The sequence below is a fragment of the Pan paniscus genome, chromosome 10, assembly GCF_029289425.2.
Source record: "Pan paniscus chromosome 10, NHGRI_mPanPan1-v2.0_pri, whole genome shotgun sequence".
Lineage (NCBI taxonomy): Eukaryota > Metazoa > Chordata > Mammalia > Primates > Hominidae > Pan > Pan paniscus.
The window spans coordinates 71,269,542-71,292,028 of NC_073259.2; the positions used below are offsets into that span (position 1 = coordinate 71,269,542).

Below are 22,487 nucleotides of genomic sequence, written 5' to 3' on the forward strand. Positions count from 1 at the left end.
ACTCTTATGGGGCTTCAATTCCCCAGCAAAATTCTGGTACTTTCCCAACGCGGGGTAAAGGCAAAGAGAATTGACAGAGGGCCAAGAAGACAGAGGAGAGAGTGATTCGAGATGATTTGAGACCAGACCAGAAAAAGCAGGATAAAGCTGGTTCAGGAATGGACAAGCATTTAGGCAGATACCACAGAAAAAGGAAGATATGGGACAAGAGTAAAGCAGAAACAGCAAGTACAGTGAGGAGGTCTCTCTAATAGATGGATGAGACTAAATCTTGGCTCTGCCATTTACTGGCTGTATAAGCTTGGAAGAGGTATTTCATCTCTTGGAACTTCCACTTCCTCATTTGGAAAATGAGGAAATTCTCATCTTCTAGAGCTGTGGTGAAAGAACCATATAAAGATTATTGCACTGGAACAATGGCTCACACCTGTAATCCCAACACTTTGGGAAGCCGAGGCAGGCAAATCACTTGAGGTCGGGAGTTCAAGACCAGCCTGGCCAACAAGGCGAAACCTCGTCTCTACTAAAAATACAAAAATTAGCCGGGTGTGGTGGCACATGCCTGTAGTCCTAGCTACATGGGAGGCTAAGGCAGTAGAATCACTTGAACCTGGGAGGCAGAGGTTGCAGTGAGCCGAGATTGCACCATTGCACTCCAGCCTGGATGACACAGCGACAACCATCTCAAAAAAAAAAAAAAAAAAAAAGATTATTGCACCTCATGCAGTGTTTCTGCTTCTTCCTTTCAGTTCTTGCTGACCCTCTCCTTCCTGAGCAGACACAGCCATGTTGATGACACCATTAACATTTGAGTCTGTGCATCCCAAACTGACGCTTCTATTTTAGTCTTTTTGCTATGGAGAACTTCAGATATTTGCAGTCAAAAATAAACATAATCTATAATGAATCTCCATGTAACTATTACTCAGCTTTAATAATTACAAGTCATGGCCCAACTTTTTCATCTACATTCTCATCTGCTTCCTACTGTCTGTATTCATTAGAAACAGAGGACGTCATATCATTTTATCTATAAATGTTTTAGTATGTATCACTAAAAGATAAGAACCCTTTTCAAAAAACATAATCATGACACCATATCACACCTAAAATATTTACCAGTTATTCCTTAATATCATTAAGTACCATGTGCTTAAGTTTCTACTGTCTTATAAATTTCTACAGTTTGCTTGAATTAGGATATGTTATATCCACAAATTACAAAAAGTGTCTTTTAAATTTCTTAGTTGATTAGCTAATGTGCTCTTCTGTTTCCTGTATTACATGTAAAGCAGAGGATTCATCAGATTCAGGTTGATTTTGTTGCTGCTGATGGTATTATTGCTACTGTTATTCTCTGTCCAATAAGTTGTATCAACCACATGAATACTACCAAGTTGTACTGCTATTGGTGATGTAATTTTTTCCAAACTGATAACTCTTGGAAACGTCTGAAGAAATCAATATAGAGTCTTTCCGGAATTTAAACAATAAATAGTTACATCCTAAAGACTTTGGTATATACTAAAACTGCAAAAATATTTTGTATTTATATGACATATAGAGCTAGGCCTTAGGTTCATATAATTTTAATCTTTTTCTTTTTTTTTAATGACGGAGACTGGTTCTGTCACCCAAGCTGGAATGCAGTGGCACGATCTCAGCTCACTGCAACTCCACATCCCCGGTTCAAGCGATTCTCCTGCCTTAGCCTCCAGAGTAGCTGGGATTACAGGCACCCGCCACCACACCCAGCTGATTTTTGTATTTTTTTTAGTAGAGACGGGGTTTCATCATGTTGGCCAGACTGGTCTTGAACTCCTGACCTCAAGTGATTCACTCCCTTTGGCATCCCAAAGTGCTGGGATTACAGGTGGGAACCACTGTGCCTGGCCAGATAATTGTAATCTATTTTTCACCTGCATGAATGCCTAGAAAGGCATGTGTCATGTGGGAACATTATTTACTAAGTAGGATTATCTGCCACATTGTGGAAAGTCTAGCATCTCTGGGTTCTCTCTACCAAATGCCACTAATACCCGACCCGAATCTTTAATGACTACTATCAACATCCTCTTACATTTACAAAATGCTCTCTATGGTTCACTTTGTCCCCTGTTGAAAACCACTAAATTAGTTTAAGCAACAACAAAAGAGGAAATTGGTTTTCATTGCATATATACAGTAATTTAAGAAAAGGAAATAAGAAAAATGTCTAGTATGGGGAATGAGTATTGAAACACTCACAACTTCAAAGCCTTCAAAAGTTTTTCTCAGCTGACAGAATTTTATTTCTCCAAAATATGTTGGAAAATATGAGCAGGCTCTCTGATAAAACCAATGAGGTCATAATGACTTTATGCTAATATATGCAGTTCGAGTAGAGAAATTTTTAACAGCTAGAAAGCCATCCAGACTGGTACAGGTAGGGAGACTGGGAGAGTGACAAGAAATGACAAGTCCATTTTTAATTCTTTACTAAGTGTAAGTAAAAATTTATAAACCTTCTGATGCTATATTTACATAATTGGCCCATAATGTTCATAAGGAATTGTGCTTCATCTCTGAGAGGGAGGAAATACAGTCAAACGTTTACTTCCCTTTAACTTACCTTATTATGTGTTATACGTCTTGACTTTTTCTTTCTGGCTTTTTAAAACAGTTACTTTATTGTCTTTAAAAATCATTTTCAAATCTAAATTAGAAGATATTTTAGTATTATTTCTGAAAGCAGGTATTGTTTATTCATGGTACCTAGCCAGTTTTTAAGAAATAGTAGAATCTTATTAACTATTTTTAATAAGCTCACTCATCCAGTAATCATCATTTATATATCTTATTACTGTATATAATCATGTACTTTCATATTTATTAATTTTATTGTCATACTATCATTATCATGAAACATTAAGTGTGAGTGTTTTACACAGAGGAGAAACTGAATTAAGTGATTTCTTCTAAATCATACTGCTGGCATAACTAGGAGAAGAATTTAGGTGTTCTGGCTTTGATTTTATGATTTCTACCAATAGACTTCTTTTTGCATTGAAGTTTTATGGTTTCTATTCTTGCTGCCTAGCTGTTTCCGTGTGCTCAAAGTATTTGTCGAGAGAGAGAGAAAGAAAAAAAAGAAGAAAAGAGTTGTGATTAATTTCCCCAGTATGTACATACTGGCCTTGACTCTTAGAAATACAAAACAAGATATCAATAATTTTGGTGGCAAAGTCTAGTGGAAGATATGGCTTTCCTAAGAGCAAATTACTTTATTTAATGTCTTCAAACTGCAAAGAAGGTACAGCATCAACATAGGAATTGTTCAGAAACTGAAACTTGGTTACTATGGAGACATTACCTCACAGTTCTAAGAGGCAGTGTTGGCCAGATGCAACAACTGTAGTCATAAAGGTCTCTGCCAAGTTACTGCCCTCTCAAGCTGCTTCCAGTGAATGCTACACACCTGCACCATGGTTTGTCCGACATCCTTAGCCAAGATCAGGATTGGCTATGTTGGTACTTACATATCCTCATGAGAATTGTGGTTCTGGTACTAGTTTGGTAAAGAAATTATTAAACCTGGCTGATGCTTGAAGGTAGTTGGATTAACAGGTGAGGTCACTTTGAAAAGAAAAATCTGCCTTGAACCTCAGCGATATTCATCATCTGATGTCATGATCTGCTTTCCTAGGAAAGAAAAGAGACTTCTTTTCTAGCCAAGATGAGAGATACACAAGACATTCAGGAAGCTTCGGAGGCAATGCAGAATAAAGTCCATGAGCAGGAAGATAAGAATGAGAAACAAAAACAGTGAGCATGCATAGATGCGATGGAAGCAGAGTTAGAGCTGAATTATAGAGGACGAATGATGGCATGCTTGACCTCTTTTGTTTCAATACTCTTATGAACCAGTTAGAACTAGAATATATCTCACAAATTTTCTAGAAATAATGGACTGTAGCATACAACTACTTCCACAACTACTGTTTTATAAGGTTCTAGTCCTTGAGAAGTATAAAAATCCACCTGGACAGATCTCCATAGTATAAGACCTAGCTGAGATTCCATCCAAAGTTCCCTTTTTTTGTTTTTTTGTTTTTTCAGACGGAGTGCAGTGGCGCTATCTTGGCTCACTGTAAGCTCCGCCTCCCGGTTTCACGCCATTCTCTTGCCTCAGCCTCTCGGAGTAGCTAGGACTACAGGTGCCCGCCACCACGCCTGGCTAATTTTTTGTATTTTTAGTAGAGACGAGGTTTCACCGTGGTCTTGATCTCCTGACCTCGTGATCTGTCCGCGTCGGCCTCCCAAAGTGCTGGGATTACAAGCGTGAGCCACCGCGCCTGGCCTCCAAAGTTCCCATTTAATATGTTAAGGCAATTTACAGAAATAGTTTCTTTCTAGAACTATTTTACAGAACTGGGGACAAAAAAATTACCAGAATATTGGTTTTGGAAATGTCCATGAGAATGTTATATAAAATTATAATCCCTATTTTTACATTTAATATAAATCATTCATCAACTAAAGCATTACCATTGGTTTTCCAATGTTTTCTTTAAAATTGACTTATTGAGTATACATAATTTAAAGCTATTGTTACTTTGGACCTACAAGTCCTATGTTTATTGTTCAGTCCAAGTCCATTTTTAAATATTTGTTCTTAGAGGTCCTCTGAGAAATGATTGTCGTCAATATTATCAATGCAGCGTCTCCCAAAGTAACATTGAAATGCTAGACTTGAGCTTTTGTAACTGCCCCTGGTTTAATGTTAATCAATTACGGAGGGAGTGAGATACCAAGAAGGGGCTTAGAAAATTACTTATGCTTAAGGGAAAGTTAACTAAGCACTGAGAAAAATCTCTCATCTTCCAAAAGAAGACTAATAGGTAGGCAAGTGGAAGGTTCAGGTGATGGGCTGTATCACACGAGTTTGTTCCTGAAATGTCTCAGCTCTTTCAAAGATGTGTGCAGCCATTAGAAATTTCTTATTCGGCCAGGCATAGTGGCTCATGCCTGTAATTCCAGCAATTTGGGAGGCCAAGGCAAAAGAATCACTTGAGGCCAGGAGTATTAGAGACAGCCCGGGCAACATAGCAACACCACATGTCTACAAAATTTTTTTCAAAATTAGCAGGCATAGTGCCATGTGCCAGTAGTCTCAGCTACTTGGGAGGCTGAGGCGGGAGGATCACTTGAACCCAGGAGTTGGTGGTTGCAGTAAACTATGATTGTACCACTGTACTCCAGCCTGGATGACAGAGAGATACCCTGTCTCATAAAAAAAAGAAAAGAAAAGAGAAGAAAAAAATTTCTTATTCACCTACCAAAATAAGAACACCCTATAGCTCCAGGACAGGTTTCTGTGATTGCAAAGATTTTGTTAAGCCTTCTTGGGAGTCTTCTGTGGAATTAAATTTATTTTAAAGTGCTATTGTTTTACTAGAGGAAAAAAATTGAGATCTTATAAAATGAACATGCTGAAAAGAATAGCCAGTCTGTTATGAAGCCCAGATGTAAGGAATGTTGAAAGAGAAAAGCATTTCTCTACATTTCTCTGCTGTTGTAGTCAATGTCAGGGAGAAGTCCTGTCTTACAATCCTGTCTCATGTTGAACACAGATGAAATATCTGTAATCTGACAATTTACCTCTAAAGTCTCCTTCCCACTACCTCTACGGTCATACTCAATAGTGTATCTTCATAGGTTAGAGCTTTTCTGACAAATATGAATGCTTGGAGTGTCAGCAGGATGTTAAGTGCACATGCTTGTTAAGCACTGGGCTAGTAATCGTGACATTTTCAAAGCCAATGCCATTTAATTATTTTAAAAATTTGCCTGAGATGTCTGTGTCTGCTGAGAGGCACATTAAAGAGCAGTCTAGTTTTGAATACAAAACTCTCCAGGTATAAGATTTCTGATAAAGGAACTTTCACATTGTAGAACAAAATGATTGTGAATACCTCTTGGTAAACAGAGATATTGAGGGTGACAGCAGCAAGATGGCAGAGTAGGAAACTCCAGGCCCTCATTCTCCTGTAAGAACCTGAAAGAACAACAAGGAGAGGTTGGCTAACATAACTTTATAAGAGCTTTGGGAAATAGATCAAAACAGAGATAATTCATGGAGGCAAAATAATTAGTTCCTGACTTATAGTGGATAGATATGTGGACCCCCAGAAAGGGGATGGCTGAACTGGCCATTTGTCTCATTTTTCAGAGTAAAGGGTTTGGATTGGAGGACTTTGTCCACAATTTAAGCACTGAACACGCATGCATACACACATGCACCCACAAAAATTGCTTTGAGGTCACTGGGAAGAGCTTCAGTGTGATTCATAAAATGAAATGTCCTAAGTCTTTTCAGGATTCATGTCAATGAAGTGTTGTTTAACTTGTAAAATAATTGTACTGAAGCTTATGAACCTTGTTCAAATGATTGTGCACTAGTTAACAAATGTTCCTATAGATATAAAAAAGGAAATCTTTGTTCATAGTAAGATTCACTTATAAAAATAGTACACGAAAATGATCTTTCTTCTCCCTCTATTCTGTCATTCCCTCCAATACACATACACACACACAAACATGTACAGTTTATTTGAAGGCAGACATTCACTAAACAATCTTAATTAATATAGAAAAGTTAGTTAAGCAGCAACAAGAATTAAAGGAAAAGCATATAGGAAACAATGATATATTAAACCAGAATTATAATCATGATTTTATGATAATGGAAAGGGAAAATAATGGTAAGTGATCAAAGTGGAGGTATAAATGGCTTATGAAGTCTCCACTTAGAGTAAAAAATACATTTAAAAGCCTGGAAGGAGATGGTAAAATGTCTTGTTGGTGGCATTGTAATGATTAGTATTATCTTTTTTCTACTTACACATTTTCAGAACTATCTACAATAGAAATTTGTTAATTTTCAAATATTTTTAAAGCATACAACAAATTGATAATAAAGTGTTTTATTTAGATTGTTAAAACTAGAAATACAAGATGTTATTGTGCTTGTGTTGGATGCATATTACCTTTGAAAAGCAGAATTCTTGGTAATAATAATAGCCCATGCTTCTTTTATTCACAGCCACTTTTACTTTCTTATTTATTTATTTAATTTATTATATTTTTTGTACACAGAAGAGAAGACAAACTTGGAGTATATTCTTTAGTACATTTTTCCCCAAAGATGTTGGGTTCAGTTGCCACAACACTGCCATTGTCATCTTCAAATTCCAGTGGAATGCCTCTTGGTTACTCTCTGTCTAGTCCTCAGATTAGTAGAGTAACTATATCAACAACTGGACAATTGACTTCTAAAGCTACTGTAGGTAGCTGTTCCCGAGTGGAAAACAGCTTGGGTAAGCAAAATATGGAACCCATATTTTTAGAGTACTTTTAAAGCTTATATTTCAATAGATTGCATATATGACTCTCAGTCAGAATGATGTTTTATTATTACTCCCCCAAAATGCTAACTTCCTAGCATCTTATGAAAAGTAACTTAACTATGGTCATCACTGATCCTAGAACTGGGGTATTAAATTCAGGCCACATACATGCATGTGCCAAATATATCATCCTTATAATTAAGGTATCTTGAGTTATCATGAAGGTTCATGAGTTGACCGCTAACATACATTAGAATTGCTAGAGAATTAAAAATTACAATGTATAGCATTAACTGCCCTTCCTCTGAACACTACCAGAAGGATTAAATACCAGAAGGATTGTGTATTTTGTGCCTTTACGAGATGTATGGCTTAAGTAATGAATAGACAGGTAGATGAGACAAAGAAGTAACATAAAGTAGGTATAAAATAATGGAGAGAAAATGGTAAAACAATAAAGAGAACTTGAAGGAAAGGAAAATGAAAACAGTACTATGATCAGAAAAAGTAAAGTTTTGACTATTATCAACAATGTGCTCAGCAATACCCATGCTCTAGGGTGTTTGTTTCTCACCATGTTTAGGGAACTTTGAGGGTATGTTTCCGTGGTTTACTGAAAACACTATCATCCTTTGAAACACAGGACCTACTGTTTTTCTACAATGTTAGGCACCAGGTAGAGTACGTAACATCTCTGCATCTCATTTTCCACAAATGCAAATGGGGATTAAAATAGAAATGTCACAGGGCTATCCTAAAGATTAAATATTTATGAAAATTACCTAGCACATAATAAATACTCAATAAACATTAGTTATGAATCTGAACGTACCTGTAAGCACCTTCTTTTAAAATAGATGAGATTTGGGGTTTGTGTTTCAATTGCCAATCAACTAACAAGTTTCAAGTTTCAAAACTGGTAGCACAAATAGTCCAGTGACTATCTGATGCCTCCATTATCCTCTAACATTCTGTGCCCATTTACAGCCTGGCTGCCCCTCATCTATATTTCATTTTGTTTCTAATATATTTCATTTTGTTTCTGATATTTTTAAAAAATCTTTGACATGGGTTATATAGGGTTTTTTTTTCTCCTGCCATTATGGTCAGATTCCCTATGTTTCATTTTTTGTATGACAAGTATAAAATTTCCCAAGAAACCTCCTAAGTTTACATTGACCTTTAGGATGACCAAAACCCATATACTGAAAATGAAAATACAAATTTTAGATCTGGGAAGAAAAGATTTTCTATCATTCATCATTATATCATCATGGCATATGTTCTATATTTGGGTTAAACTTTGGCTCCTTGTAATGGGGCAAAAAAATGAAATACAGTGGCTTCCCCTTATGGGAGCTGAATTGGGATGTAGTCTTCTCCTTCCATTACTGTAGATTCCACTTCTCTAGATAGATGTATAGGTTCACTGAGATTTGTTGCACTTGGTTCATTGTTAGCTTTTGTTCTAGACAAAATAACAACTGGGACCAAAGTTAATGTGTCTTCTTTTCTTTTGGAATACCAAGGCTTTTATTTCTCAAGATGAGCTGTTAAGAAAGATGCTGTATATTATCCTTCCCCAAAGGAATTTAAGGATTAAGGAAGTACTTGACTGAGAATGAACTAATCTAATTCCAAATGCTTTTTTTTCTCAACAAAATACTTTGAGGAATCTTCTTTAAAAACGATGATTTTATTTCTTTATATCTTTCACCTTGTTTTGGTTTTGCTAAAGATGTAAGATTTAAACTCTAGATTGTCTTAATCCTTTGAGGATTTTGGACCGAGAGTCACATTAACCAAAACTCTGTACTGTAATAATAGCTATCATTTATTAGCAGATAAATATTAAATATTATGCTAGACACTTACATGATCTCCAGCTCTCTTATCTCCTTACACAAGGTGGTGATGGTATCTTTATTTTATGTTCAGGAAAACGGAAACTTGGAAAATTTACATCACGTGGCTTAGTAAATGGCAGAACTGAAATATAATTACAAGTCTGTCTAAATGCAAGACACGTTGTTCTTTCCACTTCATCACAATGCGTCTTTGTAATGTAACTCCCTCTTTGCGGATATATTATTAGATTTGTCCAGAATGGCTCTTTATGCTTAAAATTATGAAACCTATATTGTATTTGAATCAAAGTAGTGAGGATTTAAAAGAGCAAACTTCTAATAGGACACTAGAATCTGATTAAGCATGACTTTATCTTTCTAATAAAGTATTTTAATTAAATAGAGGAAGTTTAAGTCTTTACCTGGCAAGAGTACTAACCATTGCAGGAAAGGATTCATATGAGGCTTTAACTTATGGGTAGCCATTTGGGAATTTTAGCATACATGAAGTAGAATAAGGCTATATTTATATGTAACATATCTAAATTTGACAGACTAAAATGTTTTCCCTATTTCAAAATTGATGATGCTTCTAGTACAACTAAATAATCAGTTAAATAGTCATTATTCTAATGATATAATTTATTGTTTAAGATAACTGAAATACTCTTTAGGAACTGAAGATGTCACTATAAATATCCACTTACTGATTATTTTATAGGCTTTTGTTTAAAGCTTCTAACTATTCTCATTAAGTTTGATAGTGATATTAAAATGTAAAAATATAATTTTGTAGAAGCAGAGAATAAAGGTAATGGCTTTAGGTCCTTTTAATGTCATTTTATTTACTTCTCTCCTGGTTACTTCTTTCTTCTGTTTACTTGAAAGATGCCAGCCCCTTCTCAGTTCCGAAGAAACAGGATGAATCACCCATGATTGGGGATGGAGAAGATTATTTCCTTTCTTTGTTTGGTGATTCAAAGAAACTTACAGCACACTCAAACTACACTCAGAAAACTTTAAAATACTTTTCTATGATTCTCGAAGAAGTTGGCCAGTTTACCTCCAGGTACATATTTTATTTGAACTATTTAGTATCTTCTGTCGGGGTAGGACCAATAAATCAGCAGAAAACAAAGTTCTAATCTGTAGTTATATGCATTATTTTATCTAAAACACTAATCAGTTCATTGAAATATAACTGTTTCATCTTCTGAGCAATTAAAATAAATTGATATAATGGTCTAAAGAACCAAACAAGAAATGTGACTTCTTCAAAGATGCCAGAGTAAACAATGCTACATAATCTTTACTAATAGGGTCAATTCAATTATTCAAGGCACTTTTTTATCGTTGTTGAATTATTTAGATGGATCTAATATATATATTTTCTTCTAGTAGCTCTTGAGTTCAAGACAGAAGGAGAAAGATAAATTTTTACTTCATTGATCCATTTTTATGACTGTTAGTATCTATGCAAAAAGAAATTGATCAGGAAGAAAGTTGATATTAAGACTAAAATAAAAGAGTTATGATCTATTCATTTATATTAATATAACCATGCCTTACTTATTACATGAACAACATACTGAATTTGAAATGCTAGTAATAAGACACGTTGATAGAAGTTGTTAGATGGCTAAAAGAAATCAGAGTTGAGGGTCAGATATGAAGGAAATTTTCTCTCCCTTTATGCCATGTTTCCTAAAATCAATCACCCATGCCCTATTACAATTTAACAGTGGAGAATACCTAAGCATTTGCTCTACTGTCTAAAAACACCTCATCAGATCCTTCATTCAGTACCTACTATGTTAAAATGATGAGCAGTTTGGAACAAAATAAAATGTTCAAAGCTTCTATTAAAATGCAATCCTATTAAAAATGGTGGTGTAGAAGCAAGCTGTCTTCAATCCCTATCCAGCCACCCCAGAAAACAAAAACAAATATACAGTGCCAAGATTATCATTATCATCAGCAGTATCTCAGAACTCAAATATGAGGATGAGACAATTCCTGAGGCCACAGAGAAGTGAGAAACACTCGTATAATAATTAAGCTCCCCAGAGGTCAAGGACAAAGAGAAGAAGCTAAAAAATGTGAGAGAAAAGAATTTGTCTAGCAACAGACTTCTCAGTGAAAACCATGTAGGTCAGGAGGTAATGAGACAATGTTTTTAATGTGTTAAAACCCTGCTATCCAAGAATAGTGTATCCAGCCAAGCTATCTTTCAAATATGAAGAGATAAAATCTTTCCCAAACAAAAGCTAAGAGAATTCACCACCACGAGACCTATCTTATAAGAAATGCTAAAGAGAGTTCTTCAATCTGAAAGAAAAAAACACTAATGTTCAAAAAGAAAACACCTGAAAGTATAAAACCTCTGATAAAATTAAGTACATGGAAAAACCCAGAACTGTAATTGTGGTATACAATCCACTCATTACTCTAGCGTGAATCCCAAAAGACAAATCTATCAAAAACAGTAATAGCTATAGCAGTCTGCTAAGAGATAGGCAGTATAAAAATACATAAATTGAGAAAACTAACAGTCAAAATATGGAAGGATGGAGTTCCAGTCTAGAGATTTTTTCTTTGTTTCTATTCTTTCTTTTTTTCTATTCTTTCCTTTGTGATTCAAGGTAAGTATTCATCTCTTTAAAATAACTTGTTATAGCTGTAAGATGTTTTTTGTAACCCTCATGTAACCACAATGCAAAAACCTATAATAGATTCACAAAAAATAAAAAGCAATGAATTAAAATATACTACCAAAGAAAATTACTTAACCACAAAAGAATATAGTAATAAAGGACAAAAGGAAGAGACAAATTATAAAACAACCCAAAAACAAGAAATAAGTTCTTCTTTTCAATAATAATACTTAATGTAAATGGACTCGATACTCAATTTAAAGGCATAGAGTGGCTTAGGGATAAGGAAACAAAATCCAGCTATATGCTGCCTAGAAGAAACCCACTTCACCTACAAAGGCATACAGACTGAAAGTGAAGGGATGGAAAAACTATTCCATTCAACTGGAAACCAAAAAAGAGTAGGAGTAGCTATACTTATATCAGATAAAATAGACTACAAATCAATGACTATAAAAAGAGACAAAGAAGGTCACTATATAATGATAAAGGGGTCAATTCAGCAAGAAGATATAATAATTATAAATATCTGTACACCCAACACCAAAGCTCCCAAGTATATAAAGCAAACGAATAGATTTAAACAGAGATATAGACTGCAGTACAGTAGTGGGGCACTTTAACATCCTATTCTCAGTAATGGACAGATGAACCAGACACAAAAATCACAAAGAAACATCAGAGTTAAATTGCACATTAGACCAACTAGGCCTGACATGTGCAGAACATTTCACTCAATTGCTGCAGAATATACATTCTTTTCATCAGCACGTGGAACATTTTCCTGAATAGACTCTCTCTTAAGCCACAAAACAAATATCAAAAAAGTAAAAATTATGTCAAGTACTTTTGTGACCACATTGGAATAAAACCAGAAATCAATTCTTGGAACCTAGGAAAATACACAAACACATGGAAATTAAGAAACACAGTTCCAAGCAACCAATGGATCAGTGAGGAAACTGAAAAGAAAATTTAAAAATGTCTTGAAACAAATGGAAATGGAAACACAACATACCAAAATCTCTGGGATACAAAAAAAAAGCAGTACTAAAAGGGAAGTTTATGGCAATAAATACCTATATCAAAAAAGTAGAAAAGCTTCAAGTAAACAATCTAACAATGCATCTCAAGGAACTAGGAAAGCAAGAAAAAAAAAGCAAACTGAAAATTAGTAGAAGAAAAGAAACAATAAAGATCAGAGAAAAATAAATGAAATTGAGACCAAAAAATATAGATCAACAAACAAAAAGTTGGCTTTTTTCCATGGTGTTGGATTGTATCAAATACTTTTTATGCATCTAGTGAGATGATCGTATGGTTTTTCTTTTTGAATGTTAAACATCCCTGCACTTTTACCATAAATATTTGGTCATAATGTTTATGTTTTACTATACTGTTTGAATTCCATTTGTTAAAATATTGCTTCAAACTTTTGCATCAATGTTTGTAAAGATTATTGGTCTGTAGTTTTCTTTCCCTGTAATGTCCTTGTCTGTTTTGGTATCACAGTAATTCCACTCTTTATGGAATGAGATGGGATATAGTCTCTCCTTTATCCTTTTCTAGAAGAGATTGTGTAGAAGTAATTTTTTTCATAAACGTCTTATAGAACTTATTGGTGAAGCCATCTGGGCCTCGAATTTCTTTGTGGTAAAGTTTTAAAACTATAAATTGTTTTTAAATAGATATTAGGCTATTCTAATTATTTCTTCTTGCATAAGCTTGGGTAGTTTGTGTCTTTCAAGAAATGTGTCCATTTTTATCTAAGTTGTCCAATTTTTTTGCATAATGTCATTTATAATATTCTCTTATCCTTTTAAGAACTGTAGAATCTTTATTGGTATCACCTTTCTCATTTCTCATATGGTCATCTGTATCTTCTCTTTTTCCTGATCATATCACTAGAGATTTAGTTTTATTGAGCTCCTCAAAGAACATGTGTTTTGTTATATTGGTTTCCCCTATTTTTTGTTTTTTATTTAATTGATTTTCATTTTGGGCTACATTCCCTTTCTTCTGTCTACTTTGGGCTTTATTTGCTTTTTTTTCTCCCCTAATTTTTTAAGGTGAAATTTGAGGTCATTGATTTGATACCTTCTTCTCTTTTGATACTACAGGTATTTGGTGTTATAAACTTTCCTCTAAGTACAGCTTAGTGGCATCCCACAAATTTTAATATGTTGTATTTTTATTTTCATTCAGTTAAAAATACTTTCTAATTTTCATTTTCTTTTTTATCCTTGGGTAATTGAAAAGTGTGTTATTTAGTTTCAAAGTGTTTTACAGATTTTTCAGTTCCAGTGATTTTCCAGATATCTTCTTGTTATTGATTTCTAATTAAATTCCATTGTGGTCAAAGAACATACTTTGTATGACTTGAATCCTTTTATATTGACTGAGACTTCTTTTATAGCCAGGATATTAATTATTCTGGTAAATGTTCCAAGTGCACTTGAAAAGAATATGTATTCTGCTGTTGTTTAGTGGAGTGTTTCATGTCAACCATGTCACGTTGGTTGATAGTGTTGTCTACTGTCTTTTTGCTGATTTTTTTGTCTACTTGTTGTATAAATTATTGAGAGAGGGGTATTAATATCTACCAAAGTTGTGGATTTGTTGATTTCTCCCTTGCAATTCAATCACTTTTGTTTCATGTATTCTAAAGCTTTGTTATTAGATGTAGAAACAGAAACATTTAGGAATGTTACAACCTTCTGATGAATTGATCCTTGTATCATTATGAAATGACTTTCTTTATCCTGGCAATATTCTTTGTTCTGAAATATATTTTGTCTGATATTAATATAGCCACAGGAGCTTTCTTTTTACTTGTGTTAGCATGGTATATATTTTTCCATACTTTAACTTTTTAACTATTTGTGTCTTTATATTTAGAGTGCGTGTTTTGTAGGTAGCATATAGTTGAGACTTGCTCTTTTAGCCAATCTGAAAAATCTCTGTCTTTTCATTGGGGCATTTAAACTATTTACATTTAAGGCTATCATTAATATGATTAGGTTTAGTCTACCATCTTGTTATTTGTTTTCTCTTTGTCCCAGTTTTTCTCATTTCTTCAATATTTTCAAGATCTTGCTCTACTACCTTTTGTCTAAATTGTTTCTAATAAATTTTCTTTCATTTTTGTATTTGCTCGTCTGCACAAATATTCCGCTTTTAAGATGTTCTCATTATCATTGTTTTTGGGAGATTTGATTATGATGTGCCTGGTGTAAATTTCTTCAAATTTCCTATGCTTGGGGTTGTTACGCTTTTTGATTAGCATATTTATAGATTTTGAATTTTAAAAATTTGGAAAAATTTTTACCATTATTTCTTCAAATATTTTTTGTCCCTGCTTCCTCTCTCCTTTTAAGGGACTCCAATTTCACATATATTAGGCCACTTGAAGTTGTACCATAGTTTACTAATGCTCTGTTATTTTTTATCTTTTTATGTACTTTTTCCTCTGATTGTTTCTTTTTGGATGGTGTATATTGTTATGTCTTCATGTTCACTGATCTTTTCACCTGCAATGACTACTATTATGTTAATCCCATCCAGTGTATTTTTAAATCTCAGTCATGTCTCTACATTTTGAACATACAAATACAGTTATAAGGATTTTTCCTTTTCTACTGTTTCTAACATCTGTGTCAGTTCTGCATCATTTTTTATTGATTTTTCTCCTTGTTATGGGTTGTATTTTTCAATTTATTTGCATGCCTGGTAATTTTTTATTGTATGTCAGAAATTGTGGATTTTGCCTTGTTTGGGGACTAGAATATTTTTGTATTTCTATGAATTTTCATTTCTTGAGTTTTGTTCTGGGACCCACTTAAGTTACTTGGAAATAGTTTGAGGCTTTAAGGACTAGCTTTTACAGTTTGTTAGGTGGAAACAAAGCAATGTCTTCACTTTGTTATTAATTATTCTCCACTAGTGAGGCAAAAGTCTCCTTAGTACTGTACACAAGGCCCCATTAATTATGAGCTTTTTCAGTCTGGCTTGTGGGAACTTCCTTACCCTGTGAGAGCTTCAAGTACTGTTCCTTCTAATCTTTTCAAAATAGTCTTTTTCTACAGTCTTGGGGCATTTACTCAAATACATGTGCTGATCAGTCTTCTGCTAAATACTCAAAGGGGACCATCTGAAAATCGCCAGCGCTCTTTTTGCAGCTTCCCATGTCTGATACTCTGCTTGTGACCTCCAGCCACCTTGGTCTCCCCAGACTCTCAGCTCCATGTCCTCAAGTCAGAGAGGATGCATCCTCCATGATGCAGCCTGGAAATTTTCTCGAGAAATAATCTGGGGAAATTTTAAGTCTCACTACATTTCTCTTCTGTCTCTCAAGTATCACTATTCTTTGTTGACCAGTATCAAATATCTTCAAAAATATTGTTTCATATATTTTTCCAGATTTTTAGTTGTTTCAGATGGAAGGCTAAAGTCACTTCTTATAACTTCATCTAGGCTGGAAACAGAAGCTGATTCTCAATTTGGTTGTTTTCAATCAAAGCTGTTGTTTCTTTCCTACTACCACCCACTATCTCTAGGGATTTGTTTAATATCTGACAGCAGAAGGAAAAAAAAAGGAGTTGTAGGCAAACAAGAAACAAAGTAGAGACATTATTAGGATTTTCACTAGTTACACTATATCCAGGACCTTACCTTGGCTTCAAGTTTAGTTCTAGATGTCTCAGGTGTGATCAAACTATATTAAGAAGGCTAACTTCTCATTCATCCTCCATCTCAACCTCTTAGAAATTCTGCATCCTACAAGTCTAGAGTCAAAATGATAGTAAGCTCTGGATTCAGATGGGCCTCACTGAGATCATGATAAACACACGAATGGTTCTGGTTTAAAACAATTTTGAGGCTGCAAATATCCTCATCTTCCCAAAGGATTCTTATTCAGACTAAACCCCATTTATTCTTCCCTTGGATGATTTAGAACCTTGTCGTAGTGATGTACAAATTTACATCTCCATTACATTAAGGATCTACCATCAAAACTTTTAGGTGTGAGGGCTCTTGTAGTACCAATGAACTGAATTAAGTTCCCTGAGTCTTTCTAACTTTGTCCTTTAAAAATTTAAGGACTCTTAAATGCTGTACCCCTTCATCAGCCCATATGCCCCCAACTACAAACACCTATATAGGAAACGTTAGGTATATACAGGTTGGAAGAACTGGAACTTCAAAGATAATTTTAGCAAACCGCAGAATATCAGAAACCTAAAAGCAAATAAATAGCATGGAGCTATCAAGGAGAGCCCAACAAATAGATAAATTAGTGCTTAAATAATGGAAAGTAATTTTGTTTAAAAAGTGACATAGCCATGTTTCTCCTCAATCTCTTTACAAATAGAGACTGTGCAAAGGCTACTGATGGTGATTGCAACATCACTCTCCACTCTCAGTCAACCACAAATTATAAGTAGAGGTCTCAGGTCACTTTCCTATTAAAGATAAATGGGAAGGCTGGCAGGGAAGAGAAAAAGATAACTACTAAAGGCTGTGTGACAGCAGATTAACAGCCTGCCTCTGTGAATTTCCATGCATTGATCTTATATCAAAAAGAAGGCAAATAAAGTGCTCTGATATGGACAATGTTGTTTTTTCCTTCAGACAAGAACATTTATTCTATGTATATGCATACAATAAAAATTTAAGGTTAATAAATAAGCACTTTGCTTGTATAATGAAGGATTTTTGAAAATCAACTGTAAATATCCAGCTATATGTATAATAACGAAGGAATAGCTGAGCTATTCCAGGGTCTTATCTGTTTAAAAACAAAAGTCAAATTAGTGCTCATCTTCCCAGGCAGAAAAAGCAAGTCTGAAAAACAAAAGGATGTTCTGTCAAAAAATAAAAACATCCTGCAGAGAATTTAGTAACAGTAAGATGAGGATGACACAAAGGAGTTCTAGGGATGTCAAAGAGTAAAACGTTACATCCAAAATTTGGTAAGAACCATAATGATAATGCAAAAGAAAAAGAAGATAAAAGAAATTATGACATAAATTGTTCAAAAGCGAACCTCTGTAAAAAAGGCATTCTCATACAATGTAGGTGAGACCACTATTTTGAAGGGAATTTGATAATGTATATGACGAGATTTCATAGAAGGTTACACCCATTAATTTCATAATTCCTCTTCTGAGAGACAAAATCCAGAGTGATAGCCTGACACTTAAAGCCACTTTTCTCCTCAAAACAGCTGCCAATTTTGAAAGCCACAACTAAGAGACTGAGAAGTTAGAAGTTTTTCTCAAGATTCGTATGACTGGGTGAATAAAAGTTGGCATTTAGGGCCTATAAAAAAAATGGAGGGTCACTTGAGGCTTTCAGTTGGAACTTCAAGGAAAGATGGAAGAGTAAGTCTATATGCAAAACAGACCAGTACAGTGTCCAATTATTTCACATTTAATTTAAAGTGATTTGTTCCCAACTTAGATGCCTACCAGAAGCAAAAGTAAATCTTGAGTGAAAAAATATACAGAACCTTAAATTATCTCTGCAGTTTTTTCTCTGTAATACTAGGCACTAAACAAAAACAAACAAACAAAAAAAAAACAACGTATACAAAAGATAAGAGTTGACCAAACACCAAGATTAAAAGTGGACACCAGGAACAGGTGGAGAAGGTCCAGACATTGTAGTCTTCTGACCAGGATTTCAAACTAACAATGACTAAAATATTCAAGTAATTAAATGACAAGATAAAAATTTTAACATAAACCTGGGAACTAAAAGAATCATAAACAAGTTCTAGAAGTAAAAAAAATCCAATAACGGAAATTAATATTTCAGTAGGTGGGTTTAACATTACATTTGATATAGCAGAAGAGAGAATCACTGAACTGGAATATTCTCAGAAGTAAATATCTAGACTGAATCACAGATAGCAAGGTTATAAATAAGTATAAGAGAAAAATAAGGCAAGATTTTGTTTTAATCTACTTCTAATTAAAGTCACTGAAGGAGAAGAAAGATTGAGGTAGAATGGTATTGATGGAAACACAGAAGATTTTCCCAGACTAATGAAAGACATCAAGCCAAATATTCAAAAAGTACTACCAACATCTAGCAGGCTAAAAGAAAACAAGCCAGCAAACAAACCAGGTACATTGTTGAAAACAAAAACAAAAACAAAAACACTTTTTAAAACAGAAGACAAAAAAAAGTCTTAAAGTCAGCCAGAGAAAAAGGACATTTACCTTCAAAGAAACAACAAAAATATTGGCTGGCAGTTGGTACATCAACAGAAAAATAGAATAATGAGACACTAGACTAAATATCCAATGAAAACATTGGGACTGAAACTGCAGGCCAACAGGGCAACATTTCTGACAAACTGACTCTAAAAATCACAAGAAATATATATTAGTGTCCTATTGCTGCCATAACAAATTACCACCAACTTAGTGACTTAAAATAACATGAATAGCACCCACTTATTAACACATAGTTCTCTAGGCCATAAATCTGGGTTGTCTCAGCTGATTTCTTAAGAGTTTTACAAGGTCAAAGTTAAGATGTTAAATAGGCTCTTATCTGGACACTGAAATAAATCTGCTTCCAAGCTCTTTGAGGTTGTTGGCCAAATTCAATTCCTTGCTGTGATAGTACTTCCTTACTGTCAGCATGCAGTCACCCTTAGCTTCAAAAGGCCACTCCCCAGTCCTTGCAGATGGGCCGCTACATCTCAGAACCAGCAACAGTGCATCGAATCCTTCTCGTGCTTGGATTCTCTCTGACTTCCCTCCCGCTGCAGCTCTCTTCTGCTTCCATTTGGAGTAAATTCTCTAATTTTAAGGTTCATTTGATTAGATTAATTCCACCTGAATAACCTAGGCTACTCTCCCTGTCTTAACATTCATAACTTTAGTTATATCTGCAAAGTCCTTTTTGCCATCTAACATAACATATTCACAGGATCCAGAGATTAGAGATAGACATCTTTGGACAGCTATTTTGCTTACCACAAAGGGTTAAAGTCTAAAAAGAGTTAACACAATATTGGAAAAGAAAATGATAGGGGACTTGTCCAACCAAAATCAAGACTTCATCTAAAACAATATAAATTAAAACCATTTGGCATAGACACACGATGAACAGCTAGATCAACGGAACAGCTAGGACGCCTTACAATATTCAGAAACTGGCTGTTTGACTAAGGTGACATTACAAATCAGCAGGGAGATGATGGACAATCTAAGTAGGAAAATTAGCTCCTTATATGAAATACACTCTCACACACATATATACATACAAACAAAGCTGTTCAAAGCAAATTATTGAAACGTTTTAAACGTTTCATAAGAGCAGGGAAAGATTTCTTATATAGGACACCAAAAGCAGAAACTATAAAGAAAAAGATGGATAAATTTTATCACAGTAAAAATTTTAGAAATGTAAACTATACCATAAGAAACATTATAGATGAAGTATTTTTAAAGTCTCTTCTTGCAGAAAATATGTGCATATAATTAAATACTATGCTACGAATACCATAAATCAATTATAAAAATGTAAATTCAGAAAAGTGAATGAAATGATATGAACATGCAGTTCATCAAAGAGGAAAACTGAGTAGCCAATAAGCAGCTTGTGCAACTGCACTATAATCAGGGAAAAACAAATTTAAATACAATGAGATTCCATTTTGTACCTATGATAGGAAAATAATAAGAAGGCTGAAAATTTGAAGTGTTTATAAGGACATGGGAAACAAGAAGAGGAAATAGTATGTGTGTGCATGGTGAGTGAAGCCTGCAGCAGCATGAATTATGCTCTTGCAAGGAATTCTTTATGGTTGCAGTTTCAGCATAAGGTAGGAAGTAAGGAAAAAGAGGTTAAAGAAGTTGACAGATAAGGTAGGGCTTTGTTTGAGTGCTGTGATTTTTGTGTTTTCTATAGAAGGAAATGGTAAGATATTGAAGGATTTCCACAAGGGAAGCAGAAATAGGTTTGGATTGTACAAAGATTGCTCTGGAAGCAAAGTGGAGAATGTTTAGAAGGGGGTAAGACTGAAGATAATAGTTAGGATGTTGATTCAATGTCTCACAGAAATGATGAGAGCGTGATAAAGGCAGCAGTCAGGGATGGAGAAAAGATGTAAATAGATGCCACTAAAGAGGAAGAATCAGCAGAACCTGGTCACGAATAAGGAATGAAGGATAAGAAACTGGGACAGTATTGGAAGTTTCAGGCTTGGCCAACAGAGTAAATGGTGCAATTCACTGGAATAGTTTCCTAGTTGGGAGAGTAAATTTACAACAGGCCAAAGTGATGAGTTCAGGGGTACCTTTTGAGATCTTGTGGTCAGTTGTTTCTGTGGATCTGAAGCTCAGTAGGAAGGTCTAGGCAAGAGATTTAGTTTTAGCAGTCATGAGTGTATTAATGGTTAGTAAACACTGTCATGGATAACATAACCTATAAGGATAAATCAGGGAAATAAAAGAGGGCTAAGAACAGAATCCCAGGGATCAACATCTGGGAGATGCGTGAAGGGGCTGGGTGAAATAAGAAAAGGGGGCTGAAAAGTAACAAAACTGATAGAGGCAAAACAGTTGACTTCAAGAAACAAAGGGAAGAGTTTCCAAAAGAGGCCAATACTGAGGAGACATGAAGATATAGACTAACAGTTGCCACTCAATTTACCGATTGTGAAGGGCATTGGTCATCTGGGTCTCCAGCAGAGGCAGGTGGTTGTGAAGTAAATAAGAGGTGATTAATTAGTGACTTGGCCTTTTCCAAAAGCTAGGTTGTGATGGCAGTAGGAATTGTAAGCTGGAGAAGGACTGTTCTCTTTTTTCTTTTTTAAGGTGGTAGCCCCTCAAGGATATGTACCTATTTGGGGGAAATAGGTAGTCCAGAGGGAGAAGTTGGTGTTAAAGGAGAAAGGAAGGACAATGAGGGGACTGAGTTGCTGAAGCATCAGGAGGAGTTGGTGACCAGAGGGCTTCAATGCAGATGGAAGAAGGGGCCTCTTCCATGGAAATGGGGTGGGCTATGGAGAAAAGGTGGGCTCGGCTGTAGGAGAGCCTGTTTCTAAGTGTGAAGCAGGGAAATACACTAGTCTCTCTGATGGCCATGTTTTCTTAGTGAGATAATTTGTCGAGAGTGAGAATAGAGATATTGTTGAAGGATGGCAGAAGTTGCTGACTTGGCTCATGAAGATGACAACTTGCTGTCAATCAGCAAGGGCCCAGGTGGTTGGAGACCACTAAGTTTTTGGTAGCAGCGATCTTTGTGTGTGCGTTTTCTAGCAGAGTTCAACCACCATGGTGTGTACAGAATTTAAACAACCTGAATGGTTAGGTCAAACCTATTTGAGATTTTACTTGTTGAATGAGGCAGAAGGACAAGGGTTAACATTTATTGAGTGACCTTGGACATGGGAATTAATCTCTCTAAACCTCAGTTTTTTTATTTATAAAATGGGGCTCAAATACTACCTGTCTGAGTTGTTTTAAGAATTAAATGAGATAATACAGTGTTCCTCACATTTTTTAATGTGACCTTCAATAAGAAACATGTAGAAGTATTTTAATGAGAAATATGTATGTTATTGTGAGAATTATATG

General features: G+C 34.9%; 1 protein-coding gene across 9 annotated transcripts in view; it reads left to right on the top strand.

Annotated features, from left to right (window-relative positions):
• The first annotated feature begins 2,373 nt into the window (after nucleotides 1-2,373).
• LMNTD1 (lamin tail domain containing 1) overlaps nucleotides 2,374-22,487 on the top strand; it is an 80,126-nt gene continuing 60,012 nt past the window's right edge. For 2 of the 9 annotated variants that reach the window (XM_063593153.1, XM_055095842.1), the window contains exons 1-3: nucleotides 3,382-3,804; nucleotides 7,138-7,358; nucleotides 10,124-10,304. In XM_063593153.1, the coding sequence (XP_063449223.1) occupies nucleotides 3,716-3,804; nucleotides 7,138-7,358; nucleotides 10,124-10,304 (491 nt within the window). In that variant the 5' untranslated portion in view covers nucleotides 3,382-3,715. Of the gene's footprint in view, nucleotides 2,485-3,370; nucleotides 3,805-7,137; nucleotides 7,359-10,123; nucleotides 10,305-22,487 lie in introns of those variants that run through there. The other 7 variants (XM_063593156.1, XM_063593155.1, XM_063593154.1 and 4 more) reach the window with 7 other exon arrangements.